Here is a 25,851-nt window from a genome sequence, read left to right as displayed (position 1 = left end):
ACTTACAATTGAAACACAGTTTTCGCTTGTGCAAGGTTTTTCAATTGGATGAGGTTGATGGACACGACTGCTCCTCCATCAGCAGCATATATTGAGAGCAAGAATAATGCGCAGCCTTTGAGGAAGGTTTTACTAACAGGTGGCACTTAACAAAGAAGAACCTGTACAATTAATTAATAATTAATAATAAAATATTAGTAAGTGCCTCAAAATCATGTCTCAAACACATCTGCTAAAATAAGGAATAAATGGACAGCCACTTTAACTTCCCAGTAGTAGAAAATTAGCTTTTTTTATTGACAACTCAAATGGCTGAATGCTCTGGGTTCCCCATAATTGGCTCACTGAGGGTAGCTCCTTATGTATAACTGTACTTTCTAAAAACAGATAACAGAAGAAACTGCGGAATATATATTGTCAGAGAAATCTGCTTTGTTCCCCACTACTCAGTTACATCCTCCCTACCTTCTGAACTCACCATGCACTCTAAAAAACCCAGCTCAACTCGTTTTTGCTCAGACAAGACGGCCTGTGATGTCAAGTGATTGCTCCTCACTTCTCCATTTCCTCCAATTTTTATAATGTAGGTTCAATGTGAGAAAATAGGCAAAGGAAGACAAAGAAAGATGGTACTGAGTTTTCTAACAAGTCTTGTACCTCACCCCAGAGCTGGTTTTACATACAGTCCAGCCATAGGATGTCCTCCATGCTGCTGCTGCTTGTCTCTGTGTGTTAACTAAGTAATACAGTGCAGGAATATCTCTATGTGAGTTGCGCTGTGTATTTAGAGATGATAGAACTTCCTTCCAGCTCAGAGTCAATTGCAAAGGAGAGCCTGCAGAGGTGAAAACTGGTGAAAATGCAATCATATCATGGCCAGAAATGCTGTTATTTCTCATGTACACACAGGACAGCTTATTTTGAAAAGTGTCTTGAAAGTACGGCTACTGTTTGAAATATGCGTTTCATATGCATTTACTACACTGTGTTCCAAATTATTATGCAAAAAATATTTTTTCATATTTTCCTAAATTAACTTTATGAATTGCAGTCATTGTTATTTTCCAGTCATCTACTATTCGAGTATAATTGAAATGTTTTTGATCAAACTACCTATGAAAACAGTATATTTTTAAAAATAATAAACACTCAAAATGCATGTTCCAAATTATTATGCACAGCTGAGTTTTGAACCTTTTTATTTTAAAAACAAAATTGTCAATTGTGAAATTATAAGCATTATCAGCTTATTACAAAATGAAATCAAACAGTTTTCAAGTCAAAACTTAATTCTAGGTGATGTTACATTTGCACATAGGACCCCTTGTTTGAAAGAAGCTTGTGAACTCTCTCGTCCATTGAATTTGTCAGTTTTTGGATGGTTTGTGATTCAGTTGTTTTGCATGTGGACAGAATACCCTCCCAGACCTGTTGCTTAGATGTGAACTGCCTCCCACCATCATAGACACTCCTTTTGATGATGCTCCAGAGGTTCTCAATGAGAATGAGGTCAGGGGAAGATGGTGGCCACACCATAAGCATAAGCCCATAGCAGCCAGAGATGCAGATGTGCTATTTGCAGCATGAGACGGTGCATTAGCATGCATGAAAATGATCTTGCTGCGGAATGCACAGTTCTTCCTCCTGAACCATGGCAGGAAGTGCTGTTTTAGAAACTCCACATAGATTATGGAGTTCATCTTTACCCCTTCAGGGATCCTAAAGGGGCCGACAATCTCTTTTCCCATGATTCCAGCCCAAAACATTACTCCACCTCCTCCTTGTTGGCGTCTTAGCCGTGTTTTCATGGGGTGTCCATCAACCAGCCATCCTCCACTCCATCCATCTGGACCATCGAGCGTTGCACGGCACTCATCGGTGAACAAAACAGTTTGGAAGTCAGTCTTCATGTATCGTTTGGCTCATTGGAGCTATTTCTGCTTGTGTGCAGTGGATAGAGGTGGTCGACAGGATGGCTTACGCACAGCTGCAAACCTCTGAAGGACCCTGCATCTTGTTGTTCGGGGGATGTTGGAGGCACCAAGCAGCTTAAAAAACTTGTCTGCTGCTATGACAAGGCATTTTAGCAGCTGTTCTTTTAACCTGACGCAATTGCCTGTTGGAAAGAGTCCTCAATTTCTCCTTATCAGCATGCACACGTGTGTGCTGTGAATCAGCTACATACTTCTTGATTGTGCGATGATCACAATGAAGTGTCTTGGCAGTGTTGATTGTAGTCATGCATTGACCTAAATACTCCACAATTTGTTGCTTCTCAGCAGCCGACACATCCTTTTTCTTTCCCATTTTGGCAAAATATGTAGGCTGCTTAATAATGTGGAACAGCCTTCTTACTTAATCTTGCCTTTATTTGGACACACCTTTCAAACTAATGTGCACAGGTATCTGCAATTGCTTTCAGTGATATAAAGAGCCCTGACACACATCACTATCAATGAGTTTACATGACAAACAAAAAATTTCTAACCTTATCACTCCTAAACTCTTTTTGCATAATAATTTGGAACACAGTGTATGTGTGGTCATTTCAAAGCTGCAGAATCAATCCCCATATTACATCTCTAAAAATGCCTTGTGTCTACTCTGTGAGGATCTTTACCTCTAATTGAACTGTCTGCAGTCCACAGCATTGTGCGTGTACCATACTCAACCCACAAAAATCACTTAATCTTGCATCTGTATTATACATGCACTATTCAGGTGAAGCATTAGAGCCAGATTAGTACAACTTTTAGAAAGGGGAAAAATTACAAAGTTAAATAAACTATTAAAGGGAACCTGTCAGGTCCAAATTTCCACCAGAGCCACAAGCAGTTCTGGGTGCATATTACTAATCCCTGCCTAACCCTCCCTGTATACACTAGCATGGATAAAGAGATCTTTAGAAAAAGTATAAAGATCTTTTATCGTATGCTAATGAGCACATGACCCCGGAGTTTGGGTCATGCGCACTATGAAGCCGGATGCACGCGCCCTGGATTCAAACTGAAGTAGTGCGTATGCCCAAACTCGGGGGTCATGCGCACTGAGCCGAAATCCAATGTTGGGCGGCGATGAGGTGAGTGAGATCATCCTCTGACGCTGCACATACATTAGCATGTTAGCGCACCCACAGGAATGTACTAACATGCGAATGGACCCGACTAGCCAGGGGTCCCCGTGCTCATTAACATACGATACAAGATCTTTAGAAATACTTTTTGTAAAGATCTCTTTATCTATGCTAGTGTATACAGGGACGGTTAGGCAGGGATTAGAAATATGCACCCAGAACTGCTCGTGGGTCTGTGTGCATATTGGACCTGACAGGTTCCCTTTAAGAATAAATTGTCCTAGAAACCCTCCTGAAAGCAATAACCGCGCAGACGTACTATACATTTGGTTGCACATATACATTTAAAACTCAAAGCATTGTTTTATTTTTAAATCTCTAAATTGCCTGGTCTGCCAGCGTCAGTGACATTAGTTCTAGCGGTATTGTAGTGCAGACATTCGATTCTATCAATGCCTTATAGAAATACAGAGACATCGTGCTATAGATACAGATGAAAATGACAGTGACATTCATCCTCTTATATTACAAGCGAAGAACCCATTTCCAGTATGGTAAACCCGTCTGAAATTTGCTATTTTACAATACATGGCTAAAGTGTTTTGTTCCCGTTTGCCAAGAAATGCTGTATTCTAATTTTCTGATCCAAACATTTAATTCCACATTCCAGTTAGCATACGCTGGTACATTAATTTTCCCTGCTGGTATCCTCTTTATGACAACCATCTGTTCAAGTTTTAGCCTTCTTTCTCTAGTGCAATCCAGCACAAATTAAAAACCAACAAGAGTTATTTCTGGAGGGACCAAATAGTGTCAGGGAGAAGATTGAAAATACATATTCCTGTAAAACCCTCAATACTGTATATACAAGCTTAGAGCGTCACATATGCTCAGATACTATATACATCTTTTTCCTTCTACCGTATCTCTCGGCAGCAAGTACAAGGCAGCAAAATTCTCTTCCAGGGATATAAAGGATTTATGCAGCTTTCCATCCATGACTGGAAGCAAGTTTTGTGCCAGGGGCAATATATGCGGCTTTCTCTTTCTGACTGTGTAGTTTTTATAATAGAAAGATACCAATAAAATGGCCTAAATATCCAAGTAAGAATTTAGTCAAGAGATTTATAACCGAGACATTAAGGATATTTGTAGCATTTATTACATCAGTCTATAGATAATGAAGCCTTCTAGGCTCATCTTATGTGTAAAGCAGTATCTTTATTGCAGAAAGAAGTGTCATTACTTCGAGAGATGCCCGGAACATATCCTTTAACATTTCTCATGTCATGTCTATAACACTAATGACTGATCATAAGCAAGGGAAAACTAGGTGAAGTCTTAACATTGCAAAATTCTTATATAGCTATTGATATCAAGCCACAAAACTGACAAAGTGCCATAAGCTGCTTCAAAATGTCTAGGCTGTTTGACACATAGGAGTAGGAACCATGGGATAGCTTTCTGGACCCTCTTACACCAGATATAAAGCTGAGAACATGCAGCCTTTGTAATAATAGGCCTTGTAATATACAGTCGTGGCCAAAAAGTTTGAGACTGAAGCATGTTTTGGTTTTCATGATGTCTCGTACTTCCATGTTTTTAGATCTTTTTGTCAGATTTTGTTCTATGCCTATTGATGTACTTCAAGTTTACGCAAAGACTCAATGTTTACAGTATTGTCCCTTATTTTTCAAGACTTCTGCAGTTCGCACTCACATGCTGGATATCAGCTTTTGAGCCAAATCCTGACTGATGCCTTAAGCAGTGCTTGGAGTTTCTCATAATTTCAGTCTTCTTCTTTGTCGACCTACTTTTTCATTATTGTCCACAGGTTCTAAGTGGGATTGAGTTTTGGGGAGTTTCCTGGCCATTGACCCAATATGTCAATGTTATGCTCACTGAGGCACACAGTTATCACTTTTTTCTTTTGACCTCTCTTTGTCATGCTGGAAAAAGTATTGTTCATCACCAAATTGCACCTTGATCATTGGGAGGCGTTGCTCTTGGTCATGACTGCACTATCATGTTTAAAGTATGTGAACCACAGTTCTGTGATTTACCTTTAGATGGTTCTACACCTATGGTCATATAAACATAGAGGGAAAACCAAAATAATCTTGAGAGTGGATTGGTATGGCTGCAGACAGCACTACGGAACATGCATCTTGCTCTAAAACCTTTTGATTTATTTTAATTAGTAAATTTTATTTATTTCATTATTTGTATAATTTCGAGCATCTTTATTTAGTACATGCATACTTTTGGTGAGTCAACACAAAACGGCATATAATGGGTGAGGCATGACAGGGGGCTGTAGCCCCAACTGCCACTTTCTAATAGGGAGCAAAATGTCTACCTGCACTCTTCTCCAAGCTGCCCACCCTGTGAAGTGATCGGCTTCTGCAACACACAGCAGGTGCCTGCCCGGATCTGCTAATGCACAGTGGTAGAAGAGGGATGGGTTTATCATCAGCTGCTCTACTTTGGGTAGGCAGCACCCAAAACAACAAAGCTCAGTATAATGAAATGAGCTTTATCATCCTGGTTGTGTCCTCTGCAGAATCATCTCCACTGCTGAGCTCTGTGTAACCAACAGAGGTGACAGAAGATGAGAACATCTGGGAGGATAGTATTGACTCAACAACACAATAGCACATGATTGAAATCTGTCTTGCCTTATTATTAAGAGCTGTTATTGAATTTTGCTTTTAGATTTTAACACGTTTTCTTACTCTATTTAGGGTTAGGGCTAAGGATTTGTTTAGGGTTAAGCTTAAATATAGAGCTGGGATTAGACTTCGGGCTAAGGTGAAGCTTAGGGCTAGGATTCGGGATAGGGTACTAAAATTGTTAGATAAAAAAAAATGGAGTAAAATAAGTAACTTTAGTTTTAAGATTTTAGCAAAAAAATAGAAAAAAAACTTGGCGGTCACAGCACAAACTGTAATTACATCAGAAATTTCCCTCAAATTACAATACATGCACTTGGTTTATAAGGGGTTCAATTCTGGACTTCTGGAAGGAACTCCAGGAGTGGTAATAGCTCATAGATTACAGAGGCACAAAATACTTGCCTTGCCTGAGCACTGGCAACCCACACTATGTTACTGTCTACAGATACAGTCGAACCGGGGATTAAGAGTAACTTGGTTTGAGAGCGTTTTGCAAGACAAGTAAAGCTTTTTAAAAATTTGTAACTTGGTTTAAGAGCAATGAAGAAGAGCAAATACTCACCGCTCATGCTTCTGGTTCCATCCTTTCACCACGCTCTGACCCGCTCTGGAGGGGTCCATATGTACTGTTTACTATATGCAGTATACCATTGCACAGTACAGTATACACTATATAGCATATCTATCAATTTGCACTCGTGGATACAGTATTGTACTTTCTTATTGATAACCAGTGCAGCACATTGCTTATACTGTATCTCCCGTACACCAACAATTCTGTTGTAAGCTAAAGTGCAGTTTAATTTGTTTCATGTTTTTACTGTACTGTACAGTATTTTGTATTACTGTACTGTAATAATTTTATATGAACACAGTACATTATTTTATATTACTGTAATAGGTTTGTATAAATGCAGTAAATATTTTTGGGTTGTGGAACGAATTGTCTGCATTTCAATTATTCCCTATGGGAAAATTCGCTTTGATATAAGAGTAATTTGGTTTAAGAGCACACTCCCATAACCAATTATGCTCGTAATCCAAAGTTCCACTGTATTGAATATCCAATATCCAACTGAATAGCCCTTGAATTTTACTATTATAGTGTTCCTAGTGTATATGCTCTCTTATAACAGCCCATACACATCTGATGGACTCACAAGGCAGTAGCAGGGAATTTGAAACTCTCCGCACTCATGTATGTTATTAATGGAAAGAGCCGACTGCTGTCAGAGGTTATTCCAATAATTATAGCACACTATATATTTGCGTCTGCACATCTACACTTCTGATCATTCTATAGGACATACTGCATACGTGACCAAAACATGTCTGCAAATGTCAAAGCTGTTGGTGCATTTATACAAGATGCTAGTTCTATACCATACCTCAAGACAGAAGGACTAGGCACATGCAGATAAATATGGCTGACCAAGGTTATATTAGGTCACATGCTTATGTACGGCTGAAGATTCATGTTTCAGAGAGGGTGACTACTGGCGTTCCTCCTGTATGACATCTTAAAGCACTGATTACTATGTATTTTCATTGCGTGTGGAGAAAGCAGTCTCATACAGTATAAGAAGCAGCAGGCAGGCTCATTGACCCTCTACACGGCACACTGGAATCTGAGATAAATACATGCAGATGGCATTGTCTTCCATTTTCTGCCAATTAGATGCATTTTATACACCTTTACATGGATGACTGTTTCTCCCTATGTGACATAATAAGTGATTTGTGAGTGCAGAGAATAACTCAGTTACAGATCTCATTTTTCATACACAATGTGGACACAATTCGATTACCCTCAGTGCAGTCAGAGGATGGCTGACAGTCCCATGTGCCTCCAGGCGCTATGAAGCCAAGTGAACTGAAATTGTTCGTTATTACCAACATTGTTACTGTTCATCATGTTATCACGTAACTCTGCCATACACAACATCATTAATAATCTTGGCTCCAGAATTTGACAAGATTTTATTTCTATAAGTATAGCACGGCCAATACAAGTTAGTGACCATGTTCTGCCACTCAGGTGTGAAGTTAAGATGGTGGCATGGAAAAGCAGGCCATCGGATTAAATATCCCTCATCCAACAACAACAACAACGCATCCCTCTAGCCCAGAAGGGTCTTATCAAGAGAAACAGGATCAGCTCATCACTTCATGTCTTTTCCTTCCCCATGTTTCAAGAAAGAGGTTGTCCACTACTTTTGCAATCATGACCTATCCTTAGGATAGATTGTCAATTGCTGATTTGCCGGGGTCCGACACCCCGCACCCCTTTTAATCAGCTGTTCTTGGTGCCGACAGCAAATGCTCAGTTCCAAAGATGCCTCGTCAACTAATAGCGGCCGTGGCCGAGTACTGCATATCCGCCTCAAATTCAAATCAATAGGTGGCGGATGTGCAGTACCAAGCTGTGGCTGCTACCAGAAGACGGAGCAGCTACGAAACTGAGTATTTCCGGCTGCGTGTTGCCACTACTGGCACCGAGAACAGCTGATGAGGAGGAGAGATGTCGGACCCTGGTCGATTAGACATTGATGTAAATGTAAAAGGAGTGGACAACCTCTTTAAATTACAGTCAGGGCCAGAAATATTTGGACAGTGACACAAGTTTTGTTATTTTAGCTGTTTACAAAAACATGTTCAGAAATACAATTATATATATAATATGGGCTGAAAGTGCACACTCCCAGCTGCAATATGAGAGTTTTCACATCCAAATCGGAGAAAGGGTTTAGGAATCATAGCTCTGTAATGCATAGCCTCCTCTTTTTCAAGGGACCAAAAGTAATTGGACAAGGGACTCTAAGGGCTGCAATTAACTCTGAAGGCGTCTCCCTCGTTAACCTGTAATCAATGAAGTAGTTAAAAGGTCTGGGGTTGATAACAGGTGTGTGGTTTTGCATTTGGAAGCTGTTGCTGTGACCAGACAACATGCGGTCTAAGGAACTCTCAATTGAGGTGAAGCAGAACATCCTGAGGCTGAAAAAAAAGAAAAAATCCATCAGAGAGATAGCAGACATGCTTAGAGTAGCAAAATCAACAGTTGGGTACATTCTGAGAAAAAAGGAATTGACTGGTGAGCTTGGGAACTCAAAAAGGCCTGGGCGTCCACGGATGACAACAGTGGTGGATGATCGCCGCATACTTTCTTTGGTGAAGAAGAACCCGTTCACAACATCAACTGAAGTCCAGAACACTCTCAGTGAAGTAGGTGTATCTGTCTCTAAGTCAACAGTAAAGAGAAGACTCCATGAAAGTAAATACAAAGGGTTCACATCTAGATGCAAACCATTCATCAATTCCAAAAATAGACAGGCCAGAGTTAAATTTGCTGAAAAACACCTCATGAAGCCAGCTCAGTTCTGGAAAAGTATTTTATGGACAGATGAGACAAAGATCAACCTGTACCAGAATGATGGGAAGAAAAAAGTTTGGAGAAGAAAGGGAACGGCACATGATCCAAGGCACACCACATCCTCTGTAAAACATGGTGGAGGCAACGTGATGGCATGGGCATGCATGGCTTTCAATGGCACTGGGTCACTTGTGTTTATTGATGACATAACAGCAGACAAGAGTAGCCGGATGAATTCTGAAGTGTACAGGGATATACTTTCAGCCCAGATTCAGCCAAATGCCGCAAAGTTGATCGGACGGCGCTTCATAGTACAGATGGACAATGACCCCAAGCATACAGCCACAGCTACCCAGGAGTTCATGAGTGCAAATAAGTGGAACATTCTGCAATGGCCAAGTAAATCACCAGATCTTAACCCAATTGAGCATGCATTTCACTTGCTCAAATCCAGACTTAAGACGGAAAGACCCACAAACAAGCAAGACCTGAAGGCTGCGGCTGTAAAGGCCTGGCAAAGCATTAAGAAGGAGGAAACCCAGCGTTTGGTGATGTCCATGGGTTCCAGACTTAAGGCAGTGATTGCCTCCAAAGGATTCGCAACAAAATATTGAAAATAAAAATATTTTGTTTGGGTTTGGTTTATTTGTCCAATTACTTTTGACCTCCTAAAATGTGAAGTGTTTGTAAAGAAATGTGTACAATTCCTACAATTTCTATCAGATATTTTTGTTCAAACTTTCAAATTAAACGTTACAATTTGCACTTGAATTCTGTTGTAGAGGTTTCATTTCACTTCCAATGTGGTGGCATGCAGAGCCCAACTCGCGAAAATTGTGTCACTGTCCAAATATTTCTGGACCTAACTGTATAAACAACCACGATACCAGCTCCCCGCTCACAATATTAGAGGGACTGGATCACTTGATCCTGCACGAATGATCTCCGGTGAGGACGTCCACAATTGATCCATGGTCCAAAATGATCCATGAATAAGACTTTATGACAATTTGATATGTTGAAACGCGTTGGATGATGCTTACTTTCATATTCCTTGTACCTGTCTGCTGGATTCCATGATGTGGACTTTTAATGTAAGAAATATAGCTATTTGAATTTTAAATTCGCCTGTGATCCACTGGATATTTTACCTCCTGAACCTCTTTAAATTAGCCCAATGCACAGGCTATAAATAATTCTGACACCACATTAAAATGTAGCTCCGAATAAAACACTAATCCAGCTCTGAGTTCTCAAATTAAAAACGGTTCATACTCTATTTCAGATAGCACATAAACATGAAAAACCTTTATGTTTTGAGTGGCTATGTCTACCATGGTTTGACTCAGGGACCAGGGTATGATACTTACCCATTTTCACAATTTTTAAGAGTGAGCAGGGCGACATAACCATCTGTTCTCTTTGTTACTATTTCTTTTCATTATAGTACCTTTTGAGATTGGATCTAGGTTAACACATCTGTAAAAAACGGTATTGTATATTCACACAGCCTAGTAGTAAGGAATATAGCGCAAACAAGTGCTTGCCGACATAGCAGCAACAATGGCTGGCCTATGTTATGGTGATAACATAAGTGAAACAGATGTCTGTGACAGGGGTGTAACTATAATAGCTGCTGGAGTTGCAATCGCACCCAGGCCTCAGAGCCTAGGGGGCTCAAAAGTCAATTATTGGGTACCCCTCGCATCTTTTGCATTGGGGCCCATGAGCTTCAAACTACAAAGGACAAAAATATTGACGTAAAAAAAAGTTATTGAAGTTTGTTCCTAGTTAGTAAGATGGACTAAGCCTACCCCATACATACAGTTCTGATTAAAAGTTTGGACACACTTCATATATTGGTTTTCCTTGTTCTATTTGGAAGATTCAGACTGAAGGCAGCAAAACTATAAAGGCACACATATAGGATGAGTATAGAAAAATGTGAGAAACAGACCAGAATATACAGTATGTTAAACCTTATATTCCTCAAAGTACCCCCCTTTTACTCTGAAGTATTGGGGTCTCCCAGATGATGTTAGAGAAGTGATGGCTCAGTTGTGTTGAATTACAACACTCGAGTCTTTTGTTCTTGTGGGACGATAATCTGCCACCATTAGCTTGCTCCACTTTATTCCCTGAAAACACATACATGTTTGTTCTAGCTTTACATACATGTTCATAGTGGGTTGGGAAAGAAGTTGATTGCTAGCTACAGTTTATGGGTACCTTAGGTTGGGAAGGTGCTTGAACAAGCAGATTAACACTTTATGATATTTTAGAACAAAAACATGGCAGAAATGATCAGTATATAATCCATACACAGATTGGCAATCCTGACAAATTGGTTTGTTAGAACCTCTTATCCACAATTTTTGTGTCCATTTTTTATTCATATGTGGCCAGAGTATTTACCACCTTCGTAAAATTAAAGTATGAGCAATATGTATTAGATGAAGCAAGGCACAAGAAACACTAAATGCTTGCAGAACATACATGAATAATTTAGCAAAGGTTTTTTTTAACATCTCCCTTAGTAACATACATCACTGAGAGGAATTTGCTGCATTTCTTACACTGCATCACATGTCGTCCTTGTAAGTACTCGCTGACACTATATACTCATTAGGCAAAGTTGGGGCAGATTATAGGTTTTAACCTTACAATTTATAGAAAAACTAATAAAACTGGTGTGCGAAATAGATTTCACCGAGACAAGAAAATATGATGTGAGAAATGATATTTGATAGTCGTTTTCTGACTCTCTCCACCACATTTAATCTTCAGCCTTTATAGAGAATAAAAGCTTTTACTGTAGAACTGATAGTGGCTCATCTAACAGCAGCAAAGTCATTACATCTATCATAACCCAGACACCATTCACGTAATGGACACTGGTGGATCACTGACCAGAATTATAGATTATTCACTGTTACGAGATGTCTACAAACATACTATGAAGAAACACAAAGGGCAATGGACTTTGCTATTTTCTTAAAATGAATTTCCTAATAATGTCTTCAACAACAAAATCTTGTACATTTGTATCATTGCAACGTAAAGGGGAAAAACACACTAAAGAGAAAGAAATCTGATGCATTAAAGTGATTGTCAGGACTCAATAACTATATTCAACCCTGACATTTTTTCCACAAGATCCCAGCACCAATTATGGTGACTATTGTGAATATCGTGACCACCCGACCATCATGTGGCTGTAGTACTAGTATGGGAAAGCTGCATTCAGAGATACCCCTACAGTTTGCAGAAGTCTCCATGGAGTCAGTTGGCACAGTTGGTGATGTCACACAAGTATCTATAACCTATGTATTCCATTTTTGGTCACCCAAGTATCTATAACCTATGTATTCCAGTTTGGTCACTCAAGTATCTATAACCTATGTATTCCAGTTTGGTCACTCAAGTATCTATAACTTATGTATTCCATTTTGGTCACCCAAGTATCTATAACCTATGTATTCCATTTTGGTCACCCAAGTATCTATAACCTATGTATTCCAGTTTGGTCACTCAAGTATCTATAACCTATGTATTCCATTTTGGTCACCCAAGTATCTATAACCTATGTATTCCAGTTTGGTCACTCAAGTATCTATAACCTATGTATTCCATTTTGGTCACCCAAGTATCTATAACCTATGTATTCCATTTTGGTCACTCAAGTATCTATAACCTATGTATTCCAGTTTGGTCACTCAAGTATCTATAACCTATGTATTCTATTTTGGTCACCCAAGTATCTATAAACTTTGTTTTCATTTTGGTCACCCAAGTATCTGCCTGATCGCTAAGCCCAAAGAAGAAAAGAAGAGAACTCTGGGGAATTAAAGGAGATGTGGGCACTTCTTACTTTATTTCTATGCTCACACAAGTATAGAATGGAAAAACGCTTCAACAAGAGCTGTGAGAAATGACTAAGGATGGGTATATTTTAGATTAACCGGTTTAGGCCGTTTTCAGAATAATTTATATCGACTAGTAGACACCACAAGACTTGACACTGCCATTTAATTTAAGAAAACAGGATTAATACAAATTAAGAAAAATCATGGTAGGGCATTGAAAAAATAATAGTTGTGGAAACGAATAGAAAAAGACTGACATGTCACATCTCTATCATAGCTTAAAGGGATTTTCTATTTCTATGCGAGTTAAGATGACTTGATGTGCATTAAATGCACATTTTTAGTACATTTTGCATCTTTATTCTACACCACTTTCATTTTCTCTGCTGTCATCTCCTAACCTAGAATCTCACACATGTGCACGACTTGGTATCATGTAGACGTTCACTCTTGTAACCAGCCGATAGCCTGTTATTATACAACGTATAATGTTTATTTAGCTAAAAACAGAAAAGAAAATGTTCAATCATTCACATGTTGAAAGGATCTTCCTTCTCTCATATCACAGTATACTAGAAATGCTGAAGAACGAACAGAACAATTGTCCTTACCCCACATCTTCTGCATCTTCATCACACTCGGCACCATATTTGCAAGCACCACATTTAGGATGTTTCCTATGAACCTCAGTCCCAGATCCTTCGTATTCTGCCCAAAAAAAAACAACAAAAATGGATGAAGTTACTTAATAAAGCTTCAGATATTAGTAGCAAAAATATAAACAAATATCAATACTTGCCTACAAATATGATAAGCTTATACGTACACGGTCCTGAAATACGCTCATGTGTACCCAGCCTTACTGGTGATGCTCAATGAAGCATTAAGATCTGACTTTTCACTAATGAAGTGCGTTAGACTGTATATTAGGCGGGACAGAGAGTGGTCTGTGGTCCCAACTAGACACCACCAAAAAATGCAATCGCCAGTATGTCTTAATCACTAGAAAGTATGTAATAATTGGACCTTTTACTATATAAATACCACCAAAGAAAAAGCAAAATAAATAAATTCAAATGTACATGTCGCTCCCGAGGCACACGGCAAGCAGAGAATCGTACATATAATGTAGAATAATTTCATCTGTATTATGGTTTAGTGACCTGCATTATAGAATAGTTTAGCCCCTGGTATTGTTTGTGTCGCCATGAATAAAAATGAACACTACATTCAGCTCAGGGGAAAAATCGGATTTAATTACTTGCACAAAACCATCACAAATCAAATGGACGTGTCAAGGAATTTGCATCATGTCACATATATGCCACTGTTGGGACTGGGAACATCACAACCTATATCATTTCCAACTATTGGTATGTATCATATCTCACTCTCTATTATATAAATATATATATATGTATACACACACACACACACACACACACACACACACACACACACCGGGTAAAATTAGTATTGAAAACATCACCAATTTTCCAAGTAAATTTCTAAAGATGCTATTGACATGAATTTCTCACCAAATGTCGGTAACAAACCATCAAATCCACACACGCAAAGAAATCAAACTATAGATGTCCATAAATTTAGTGGTTTAATATTGAGAAATGACACAAGAAAAGTATTGAACACATTTACTGAAATTTACTTGATATTTAGTACAACAGATTTAGTTAGTGATGACAGCATCAAGACCCCTCCTGTATGGAGAAACCACTCCCATACATTGCCCAGGTGTGATTTTGGTCCATACTTCCAGATAAACACTATTCAAACCCCAAAGGTTCGGTGGGTTCCTTCTATGAACTCTGAGCTTTAGTTCCTTTCATATATTTTCTATTGGATTCAGGTCAGTAGATTGGTTGGGCCTATTTTATTTCTTAAGACACCAACTGAGAGTTTCCTTGGCTATGTGTTTGGGATCGTTGTCTTACTGAAATGTCCACCCTCGTTATAACTTCATCATGTGTCATAATTAGCCTTGTTTATATGTTGAAGGGATGTTTTTTTAATGCAATTCTTCAATGAAGATCACTACTGGACAGACTTTTTTGAAGAGTAGATGGGTGTAGTTGGGTCCTACTCACTGTGATGTCAGTTTTGAGCTGAAGGCACTATTGTTCATTTTCCATATCCGCCTAAATATATATACTAGCTGTAGTACCCAGCATTGCCCGGGATAGTAACTGTCTCTCTGCCACTTTCAATCTCCCTCTCTCCCACTCTCTCATTCTGCCTCTCTTACTGTCTGTATCCCTCTCTGTCCGTCTGTCTCCCTCTCTCTCTATTTGTCTGTGTCTCTGTCTGTCTTTGTGTGTCTCTATTTTTGTGTCTGTCTCTGTGTGTCTGTCTATGTGTCTGTCTCCGTGTTTTTCTGTCTGTGTGTCTGTCTCTGTCTTTGTGTCTGTTTGTTTGTCTCTGTGTGTCTCTGTTTCTGTGTCGCTGTATCAGTCTCTATGTGTCTATGTGTTTCTGTCTCTGTGTGCCTCTATATCAGTCTCTATCTCTCTGTGTGTCTCTGCGTACGTGTCTCTGGTTGTGTGTCTGTCTGTGTGTGAGTCTCTGTGTCTGCGTCTGTCTCTCTGTCTGTGTGTTTCTGTGTGTGTCTCTCTCTCTGTGTCTTTGTCTCTATGTGTGTCTTTGTGTTCCTCTGTCTCTTTGTGTCTCTGTGTGTCTGTCTCTGTGTGCGTTTGTCTCTGTGTGTCTTATACTAAGAATGTCCTTTGTTGCCTATAGCAACCAATCAGAGCTCCTATTAATTACCTGTAGCTCCCAGCTCCATTGACTTAAATGTAAGCAGGTATTTTGGCAAATAACTGTAAAGCGCAGGGTTAAATTTTCCCCTCAAAACATAGTCTATGACGTTCCTTGAGTCACATGGAGTGTCTGTGCAAATTTTCGTAATTGTAAATGCAACAGTGCGGATTCCTTTAGCAGACATACACACACACACACACACACACACACACACACACACACTGAGATTTATATATTTGTTTTTTTTTTCTATTTTTAATTTATTTTTATTTTATTTTTTTAGAGTATTTTCATCCTTGACTTCTGCTGTTTAGAAGTGAAAAGTAACAGAAAAACTGAATGAGGAACAAGATACAAAGTGATATGAAAGAAATAGAAATGTCCAATTATCCTCAAGACCTTTGTATCAACAGTAGAACAGAGTATGTGGCAAGTTACAAGCCTGATATGCTGTCACCATATGTATACCGGCCAGCAGCATCCCGTGCAAACACTACATGCTTTCTACCCTTAGCTAACATGCAAATCTCTAATATAACTGACCTTAAGGACAGAAAACAGTGTTTTTTGACCTTGTCCTAGAGTATGACCCTATCAAGTTTCACATTGCATCTTCACAGTAAGAAATGTCACTGTGATGCTTCTTGGCTCCACAAATGTGTTTGTGCAAAGGGGTATTGCATGAGGAGTAAAGAAGACCTGACAGGTTCCACCTTATGGTAACAGCAGGCAATTTTAGACATAAATACGCACAATTCAGTGAAAAAAAAACTGCAATCTGAAATATTAACCACGACTATTTTATGAGCTACGGCAGTGCCATCTTGGAGCTTGGAATGCCACTCATGAGCCCTTTTCTTTTAAAGGTTCACCCAGTGCTGTAACCAATGCAGTCACTTAAATTATAATGTTTCAAACTGGCCAATTACTGTCACAATTTCCATAAGTCTAGCAGCAAGGGCTATCATTTTTGTGGTGACACTTGACTGCGCTTATTCCAACACTGATAATTTAGTGACTGTTTTGACTGCAGACAGTGCGGTAGCTCCATTTGTCATTTGTTTGGGAAGAACCTGAAAAAAAATACTCCCTAAAAACGCAATTACACATTTCATGCCCTTTGGGACCCTTGGAATCTTTCCTGAACTGTAATAATTTGTGAAGTTACTTGACTGCCTGAAGTGGCACAATATATTTTGTGATATCCTAACTGTTCTATATACATTATTCATATATCAAGGTGAGTAATTTTGACAAGAACATTATTGATTTGATTGATGCAGTTGGAGAACAAATGATATTTTGCATTTTTATTTTTTATGTATTGAGATAACTTATAAATTTAGAAACCTGAAACATTTACCAAACTACAGCAGCCAACGGTAGTAGTTTCTCATTCCCACTATACAGGAAAATATCATGTATGGAAATGTGGTTGTATAATTTACATACCTTAATGACAAACAATGAAAAAAGCCATACAGTGCAACATGAGTAGAATATTAGAAGCATGTTTCATCCTCCTTGTTTCTTTTCTTGAAGTTATGTTTAGTTAACTACTTAATATATATATGCAAAACTGGATTCACACAGCAAAAGCACCCCTAGGATATAATGGGACACATGCATACTAAACGTATCCGCTTTTCAGATATTGATGGCCTGTCCTAATGCTAGGCCATTAATAAAAAAGAAGAAGCCAAGCTCTTTAAGGAGATACTGAGAGTAATAACATATTATATACAGATATATTTATATATATATATATATATATATATATATATATATCTACAGGGAAACCTTGTATTAAGACTAACTTGGTTTGAGAGCGTTTTGCAAGACAAGGGAAGATTTTTACAAATTTGTAACTTGGTCTAAGAGCAATGCTTTGCAATAAGAGCAAATAATCACTGTGGTCACTTCCGGTTCCGTCCTTTTACCATGCTCTGACCCACACTGGAGGTAAATTTCTGTACATATGTACTGTATACTGTATACAGTATACCATTGCACAGTACAGTGTATACTATATAGCATGCCTATCTATTTGCATTTGTGGATACAGTATTGTACTTTCTTATTGATAACCAGTGCAGCACATTGCTTATACTGTATCTCCCGCACACCAACAATTTTATTGTAAGCTAAAGTGCCGTTTAATTTCCTTTATGTTTTTTACTGTACAGTATGTTGTATTGGTGTACTGTAATAATTTTATATGAATACAGGACATTATTTTGTATTACTGTAATAAGTTTGCATAAATACAGTAAATATTTTTGGGTTGTGGAATGAATTGTCTGTGTTTAAATTATTTTCTATGGGAAAATTTGCTTTGATATAAGAGTAACTTGGTTTAAGAGCAGACTCCCGGAATTATGCTCGTAATCCAAGGTTCCACTATGTGTATATACATATATATATATATATATATATATTTTATTATTATAAATCAAAAATGTAGACACGGCCACAGCCACTATAGTTTTGACGAAGCTGAGTGTTCTGGCAACACGCAAGAATTTTGGCACCTCATCAGTCAGATATTGCTGGCCTCTCTGAAGGATAACCCATCAATAAAAAAAATGAACGCCAACCTATTAAGAGGATACTGACATTAATCAGAAATACTTTTTTTTTTTTTAGAATGGAAGTCAATATGCTCCAAAAGTTTGGGGAGTGAATGCGTTGGTAAAATTTTAGTTGTGATCAAAGCCTATTAGATGACTGGTGTCTGCTTTAGGTTGGGCAAGATAAAAATACCAGAAAAGTTTGGTTTGCTTTGTGAATTTAATACACTGAATGTTAAGTTTCCTTTGTGCCTCTGGATTTTTGTATTTTTGTGGGGTGGTTGGCACAGGGATCCCTCACAATTCCATCTGCCTTAAGTGTAGGCCCTACCCGTGTTCTGTAATTAAAAGTAATTAAAACAAAAACCTCTGAGCTTGTTACTGGGCTGTAAATTGTGGTCAAACAAGCAAACCCTATCAGAGCATGGAAGACAAAGGAGCAAGCTATGCAAAACCTGAGCCACTAAGTTAAGGTCCAGTCACACTAAGCAACTTACCAGCGATCCCAACAACGATAGGGATCGCTGGTAAGTTGCTAGGAGGTTGCTGGTGAGCTGTCACACTGCGACGCTCCAGCGATCCCACCAGCAACCTGACCTGGCAGGGATCGCTGGAGCGTGGCTACACGAGTTGCTGGTGAGCTCACCAGCAACCAGTGACCAGCCCCCAGTCTCCTAGTTACAGCACACATCAGGTTAATTAACCCGATGTGTGCTGCAGCTAAATGTGCACAGAGCAGGGAGCAGCGCACACTGAGCGCTGGCTCCTTGCTCTCCTAGTTACAGCACACATCGGGTTAATTGCCTGATGTGTGCTGCAGCTAAATGTGCACAGAGCAGGGAGCAGCGCACACTGAGCGCTGGCTCCTTGCTCTCCTAGTTACAGCACACATCGGGTTAATTACCTGATGTGTGCTGCAGCTACATGTGCACAGAGCAGGAGCCGGCAGCACAGGCAGTGAGAGCAGAGGAGGCTGGTATCAAAGGTAAATATCGGGTAACCAAGGACAGGGCTTCTTGGTTACCCGATGTTTACATTAGTTACCAGCCTCAGCAGACGCTGGCTCCCTGCTCACTGCACATTAGTTGTTGCTGTCTCGCTGTCACACACAGCGATCTGTGCTTCACAGCAGGACAGCAACAACTAAAAAATGGCCCAGGACATTCAGCAACAACCAACGACCTCACAGCAGGGGCCAGGTTGTTGCTGGATGTCACACACAGCAACATCGCTAGCAACGTCACAAAAGTTGTTCGTTACCAGCGATGTTGCTAGCGATGTTGCTTAGTGTGACGGGGCCTTTATAGTTTGAATTTTCTTTTTGTGACCAGAAGGGCTAAGATTTATCTCTATTTGCATATGTCGAGTGGTTCCTATTGCTTATTGTGAAATAAAGATGGCAAAGATTGGACAATATTGGAATACTGAGACACTCCTGAAGAAGCCCAGTGTTGGTGAAACACTGGGCTTTATATATTATTTTTTTACTCTCTTCAGCATATTATAACTCAAGGGTTAATTGCCTTTTGTTGTTTGCTATACGACACATGGGGGTTCTTTATTTTTAGGACTTTTCCCGGGTCTCCAAGATTATTATTATTATTTTTCTCCTGATCATATTTATTATTATTTATGATTTATAGTGCTGCTCTACATCTGTTCATCATGAAGGTATTATAATATAAAAGATAAATAATTTTTAAAAAATGAAGGGACTTTCTGCTTCTCACATCAAAGATGGTTTTGGTCCTTTACATGGACTATGATATCAGACAGATCTTTTTTTTCTGATGTTTATTTTTTTAGTCTTCTCTCTCCTACAACATTTATTGCTTTATTCAGGTATAACTACGTAATTATTGAATAAACATATTGTCTATTTAACATCTTATTATTCTGGGAAAATGTAGTTATTACTGGAATTGGCCCCATGTGAAATTTTTGAGGGGTTGGTGACAAAACAATTGGCAGTTTCATAGACAGTCAAGGTATATTATCCATTTCCCAATGCACCCTACATGTCCAGATGTTATCATGGTGATATATAAAAACAACTGGAACATAAATCCTTAATGACCCCTGTAGATGGGTTGACCCAAAGCAACAAACAACCTCAGATTGCCTATATATGTGTACTGGCCAGTCTAAAAAGGTCGTAGAACTTTCTATGTGCACAGAATGACTGTTGATATGGATCTTTCTGTATACATAGAATATCATGTTATCGGCAGCACATCACATGTTTGCATGGGACAAAGATCTGACGTTAATGGGAAATTTTATACTGTCCTAAAATCATCGCTTTAGTTAACAGAACGTCCAACACCTTTATCAGGTGAATACAGCATTGGTAAGGTGGGTCAAAAGGAACAAATGAACATTGCCACAAATTACTGGTTTGTCTACAGGGGCCATAAATCCATAAAACCCATTTGGTTTATTCTTTAAAGGGAACCTATCACCACTTTTTCGGCCTATAAGCTGCGGCCACCACCTCTTATATACAGCATGTTAGAATGCTATACATAAGAGCCCAGGCCGCTGTGTAGAACATAAAAAACACTTTATAATACTCACCTAACGGTCGCGCTGCGGTGGAGTTGAGTCAGATGGGCGTCTCCGTTGTCCGGTGCCGGCGCCGCCTCTTTTGGCCATCTTTGTCGTCCTTCTTCTGTAGCCGGGGTGCATGACGTGTCTACGTCATTCACACTCGCCGGCATTGAGGTCCTGCACAGGCGCGCTTTGATCTGCCCTGAGCAGGGCAGATCAAAGTATTGTAGTGCGCCTGCGCGGGATCGGCGAATGTGTATGACGTAGGATGCGTCATACACACAGGCTTCAGAAGGAGGACGAAAATGGATGAAAGAGGCAGACAACGGAGACACCCATACAGCCCAACTCCACCACAGTGCGACCGTTAGGTGAGTATTATAAAGTGTGTTTCATATTCTACACAGCGGCCTGGGCTCTTATATACAGCATGTTAGAATGCTGTATATAAGAGCCCGGAGGTGGTGACCGCAGCTTATAGGCCGAAAAACTGGTGACAGGTTCCCTTTAAATGCTTGATGGGGTTGAAAGTGGGTGACTATGCAGACCAATTGTGGGATCATACTGGCTCCATGTCATGGTAAAATGACTATTGTGATATAATAACTGCTGTTCACATCAGATCTTGTTCAATGCAGCAATAAGTCGAAGATCTCTTTCCTACACTCTAGCTTCTAGAATTTTAATGCATCGCTCCGAATCTTATTATGCTATGGAGATAATTGGTGTTATATTTAATCCAACGATCCAGCAGGTATTTTGCTAACGTGGCAGTATACGGTAAGTGAATAGATAATTACATTTGAGTCTCCCATACTAATATAGTGCAATACTTTTCTGGTGGATAAACCAATTATGCTCTCAATTTATAAGACATGATTCTTACCTCCCGGCTGCGTCTGGTACAGTGCTCACCCCAAAAAAGGCGAGACAGAATCATAGATTTGAGCAGTGCTTCATCAGATAAAGCCGAAAACAAATGGATGGCACAAATACAACACCTGTACACAATCTATCACAAAAAATGAGCGCTGAAGGGCGACTGAGGCCATAAATCACATGGCATATCGCAGCAATATAACTCATTTAGCACTAAGATACTTTGGAAAAGCTTGGTTGACAAGTGAAAGACAAGTGCTCTCAGTAATTGATGCACATGAGACAATGGACGGAATTGATCAGAAGCAGATTGCCAATGGCCGATACTTTCTGATTTCTCTTGGGATTTATGATCGTCTTTGCCAGCCATCATTTATCTAATGCCGCACGTTTACATGTAATGTTTACTTTCTGCCTCAGCAATTGAAACTAGCCAAGAAGACGATGAAGCAGCAAATTGGGTTCTGACAAAATCCTCTTAAACAATGTTTGTGGAAAATCAAATACTTCCTCAACAATCATCTCAGCCAGTGTTTATCTGCTGTGCCATCATAATACGAGCCGTCCTGGGAAGCACAGCGGCAAGCATTACGAGAATGTGGCAAAACTCATTACCATACACCTGCAGAACGCAGATCTGTAAGTGCCGCACACACATGCTATCCGAGCAGAAGAAATGGATCAGGTCCACATCCAGAACACTCCAAAATAAAAAAATACTACACTAGGAATGCTACTATATAAACCAGTATGAGAGGCAGGATCTACACGTGCCACCATTTTTGTCTGTGTTAAAGCAAATAAAAAAAAGGTCTGTGGAGCCTCTGTTAGAGGAGTCTCAACACAGAAAATAGCCAGATATCCTTTCCCAGGGGGCAATGCACCTAGGATTTCACTGTTTTGAGCGCCTTTGTTGGATGCCGGCAGTGTTTTCTCTGGCTGGTCTCCCCGAGATCAGTGATTGTTTTGTCTTGCTGGTCTACTAGGCATTGCTACCACCTAGCCAGAATCCTACTTCACACTGATGAGGTGCAACACCCCAAAACAGCTGTCTGTGGATGGATACCTGGCCTTGGTATTTCCCTTGTCATATCTTTAAACTCGTCAAAGAGTTGGATATTGACTAAAAGGGCCACTTAATATGGTGGTTATGGTGGTTTCCTAAAAAGAGCCCCTCCTTGGCTAGGTCCTTCCCGGAGGCATATCTGGCTATTTTCTGTGTTGAGACTCCTACTAGAGGCTCCACGGACCTTTTTTTGATTTTCATATTTCCCAGGGGGCAATGCACCTAGGATTTCACTGTTTTGAGCGCCTTTGTTGGATGCCGGCAGTGTTTTCTCTGGCTGGTCTCCCCGAGATCAGTGATTGTTTTGTCTTGCTGGTCTACTATGCATTGCTACCACCTAGCCAGAATCCTACTTCACACTGATGAGGTGCAACACCCCAAAACAGCTGTCTGTGGATGGATACCTGGCCTTGGTATTTCCCTTGTCATATCTTTAAACTCGTCAAAGAGTTGGATATTGACTAAAAGGGCCACTTAATATGGTGGTTATGGTGGTTTCCTAAAAAGAGCCCCTCCTTGGCTAGGTCCTTCCCGGAGGCATATCTGGCTATTTTCTGTGTTGAGACTCCTACTAGAGGCTCCACGGACCTTTTTTTGATTTTCATATTTCCCAGGGGGCAATGCACCTAGGATTTCACTGTTTTGAGCGCCTTTGTTGGATGCCGGCAGTGTTTTCTCTGGCTGGTCTCCCCGAGATCAGTGATTGTTTTGTCTTGCTGGTCTACTATGCATTGCTACCACCTAGCCAGAATCCTACTTCACACTGATGAGGTGCAACACCCCAAAACAGCTGTCTGTGGATGGATACCTGGCCTTGGTATTTCCCTTGTCATATCTTTAAACTCGTCAAAGAGTTGGATATTGACTAAAAGGGCCACTTAACATGGTGGTTATGGTGGTTTCCTAATAAGAGCCCCTCCTTGGCTAGGTCCTTCCCGGAGGCATATCTGGCTATTTTCTGTGTTGAGACTCCTAATAGAGGCTCCACGGACCTTTTTTTGATTTTCATATTTCCCAGGGGGCAATGCACCTAGGATTTCACTGTTTTGAGCGCCTTTGTTGGATGCCGGCAGTGTTTTCTCTGGCTGGTCTCCCCGAGATCAGTGATTGTTTTGTCTTGCTGGTCTACTAGGCATTGCTGCCACCTAGCCAGAATCCTACTTCACACTGATGAGGTGCAACACCCCAAAACAGCTGTCTGTGGATGGATACCTGGCCTTGGTATTTCCCTTGTCATATCTTTAAACTCGTCAAAGAGTTGGACATTGACTGAAAGGGCCACTTAATATGGTGGTTATGGTGGTTTCCTAAAAAGAGCCCCTCCTTGGCTAGGTCCTTCCCGGAGGCACATCTGGCTATTTTCTGTGTTGAGACTCCTAATAGAGGCTCCACGGACCTTTTTTTGATTTTCATATTTCCCAGGGGGCAATGCACCTAGGATTTCACTGTTTTGAGCGCCTTTGTTGGCTGCCGGCAGTGTTTTTTCTGGCTGGTCTTCCCAAGATCAGTGATTGTTTTGTCTTTTCTGTCTGTGTTAAAGGGCTTTTCTGTTAAAAACAAGTTATCGGGTAAGTATTGTTAATATGAGCTACACATTTCTCCAGAAAATTCAGTGAGTTGTCATGGTGGTGGAGACGTCGATCAAAAGCAAAAGGTAGGAGTTTTGCGGGACAAGTGTGGAGGGCTGGAGCGCTTACAGGGACGACACCCAGGACTTCTATATATTCATTATGCTTCTTTATATGCCACAAACATATTCTGCAGCGCTTTGCAGACCCTCTCATCACTCACAGACCTCCAATGAGGCTCACAATCTAAATTCTTTGTTAGATATGAAAGCATTCTTTGCCCCTCAACACCAAAGGAAATCAAGTATTTCTAAAGATCATTTATTATATGCTAATGAGGCCAGCGACGAGTCGCAAGAGCGTGAGTTCGCCTGGCTAGCCGGCCCACATAGCATGTTGACATGCCCCTGTGGATGTTCTAACATGCTAATGAATGTGCAGCAACGTGCACATACCTTCATGTTCATGGCGGCCTGTGGAGGATGGATGCGCACTGCGCATGATCAGGAGTCCTCAGTACTTCTGGTCATGTACACTATACCTCACTGAAGCCAGGAAGCTTACACCCGGCATCAGTTTAGTGCGCATGATCAGATGTCCCGGGACTACGGATCATGCACAATGCACATCCATCCGCCGCTGCCCACAATCAAGAGGTATGTGCACGTCGCTGCGTATTCATTAGCATGTTAGTACACCCACATTGGCATGCTAACATGCTATGTGGGTTGACTAGCCAAGGGAAGTATCGCCCTTGCAACTAATCGCTGGCCTCATTAGCATATACTAAACGATCTTTAGAAATACTTTTTCTAAAGATCTGTTTATTTATGGTAGTGTATACAGGGACTGCTAGGCGGGAAACACTAATATGCAGCCATATCTGCCTGTGGTTCTGGGTGCATATTGCACCTGACAGGTTCCCTTTAAACATTAGATGCAGACCTTTGCACAATAAAGGCCACATCTCACTAAGCAACATCGCTAGCAACATCGCTGCTGAGGCACGACTTTTGTGACGTAGCAGCGATGTTGCTAGCGATGTTGCTGTGTGTGACATCCAGCAACAACCTGGCCCCTGCTGTGAGGTCGCTGGTTGTTGCTGAATGTCCTGGACCATTTTTTAGTTGTTGCTCTCCCGCTGTGAAGCACACATCGCTGTGTGTGACAGCGACAGAGCAACAACTGAATGTGCAGGCAGCAGGAGCCGGCTTCTGCGGACGCTGGTAACCAATGTAAACAGCGGGTAACCAAGAAGCCCTTCCCTTGGTTACCCAATATTTACCTTCGTTACCGCTCTCACGCTGTCAGTGCCGGCTCCCTGCTCCCTGCACACATAGCCAGACTACACATTGGGTAATTAACCCAATGTGTACTCTGGCTAGGAGTGCAGGGAGTCAGCGCTAAACGGTGTGCGCTGGTAACCAAGGTAAATATCGGGTTGGTTACCCGATATTTA

General features: G+C 40.4%; 1 protein-coding gene across 2 annotated transcripts in view; it reads right to left on the bottom strand.

The window, feature by feature from the left end:
- TMEFF1 (transmembrane protein with EGF like and two follistatin like domains 1) overlaps positions 1-25,851 on the bottom strand; it is a 314,378-nt gene that overhangs the window by 67,960 nt on the left and 220,567 nt on the right. For both annotated transcript variants that reach the window (XM_075314890.1, XM_075314889.1), the window contains exon 5: positions 13,596-13,692. In XM_075314890.1, the coding sequence (XP_075171005.1) occupies positions 13,596-13,692 (97 nt within the window). The remainder of the gene's footprint in view (positions 1-13,595; positions 13,693-25,851) is intronic.

Source organism: Anomaloglossus baeobatrachus, chromosome 6, assembly GCF_048569485.1.
Source record: "Anomaloglossus baeobatrachus isolate aAnoBae1 chromosome 6, aAnoBae1.hap1, whole genome shotgun sequence".
Taxonomy (NCBI): Eukaryota; Metazoa; Chordata; class Amphibia; order Anura; family Aromobatidae; genus Anomaloglossus; species Anomaloglossus baeobatrachus.
The sequence above is the reverse complement of the archived record's forward strand: the minus strand, read 5'-3'. Positions and strand labels throughout refer to the sequence as shown.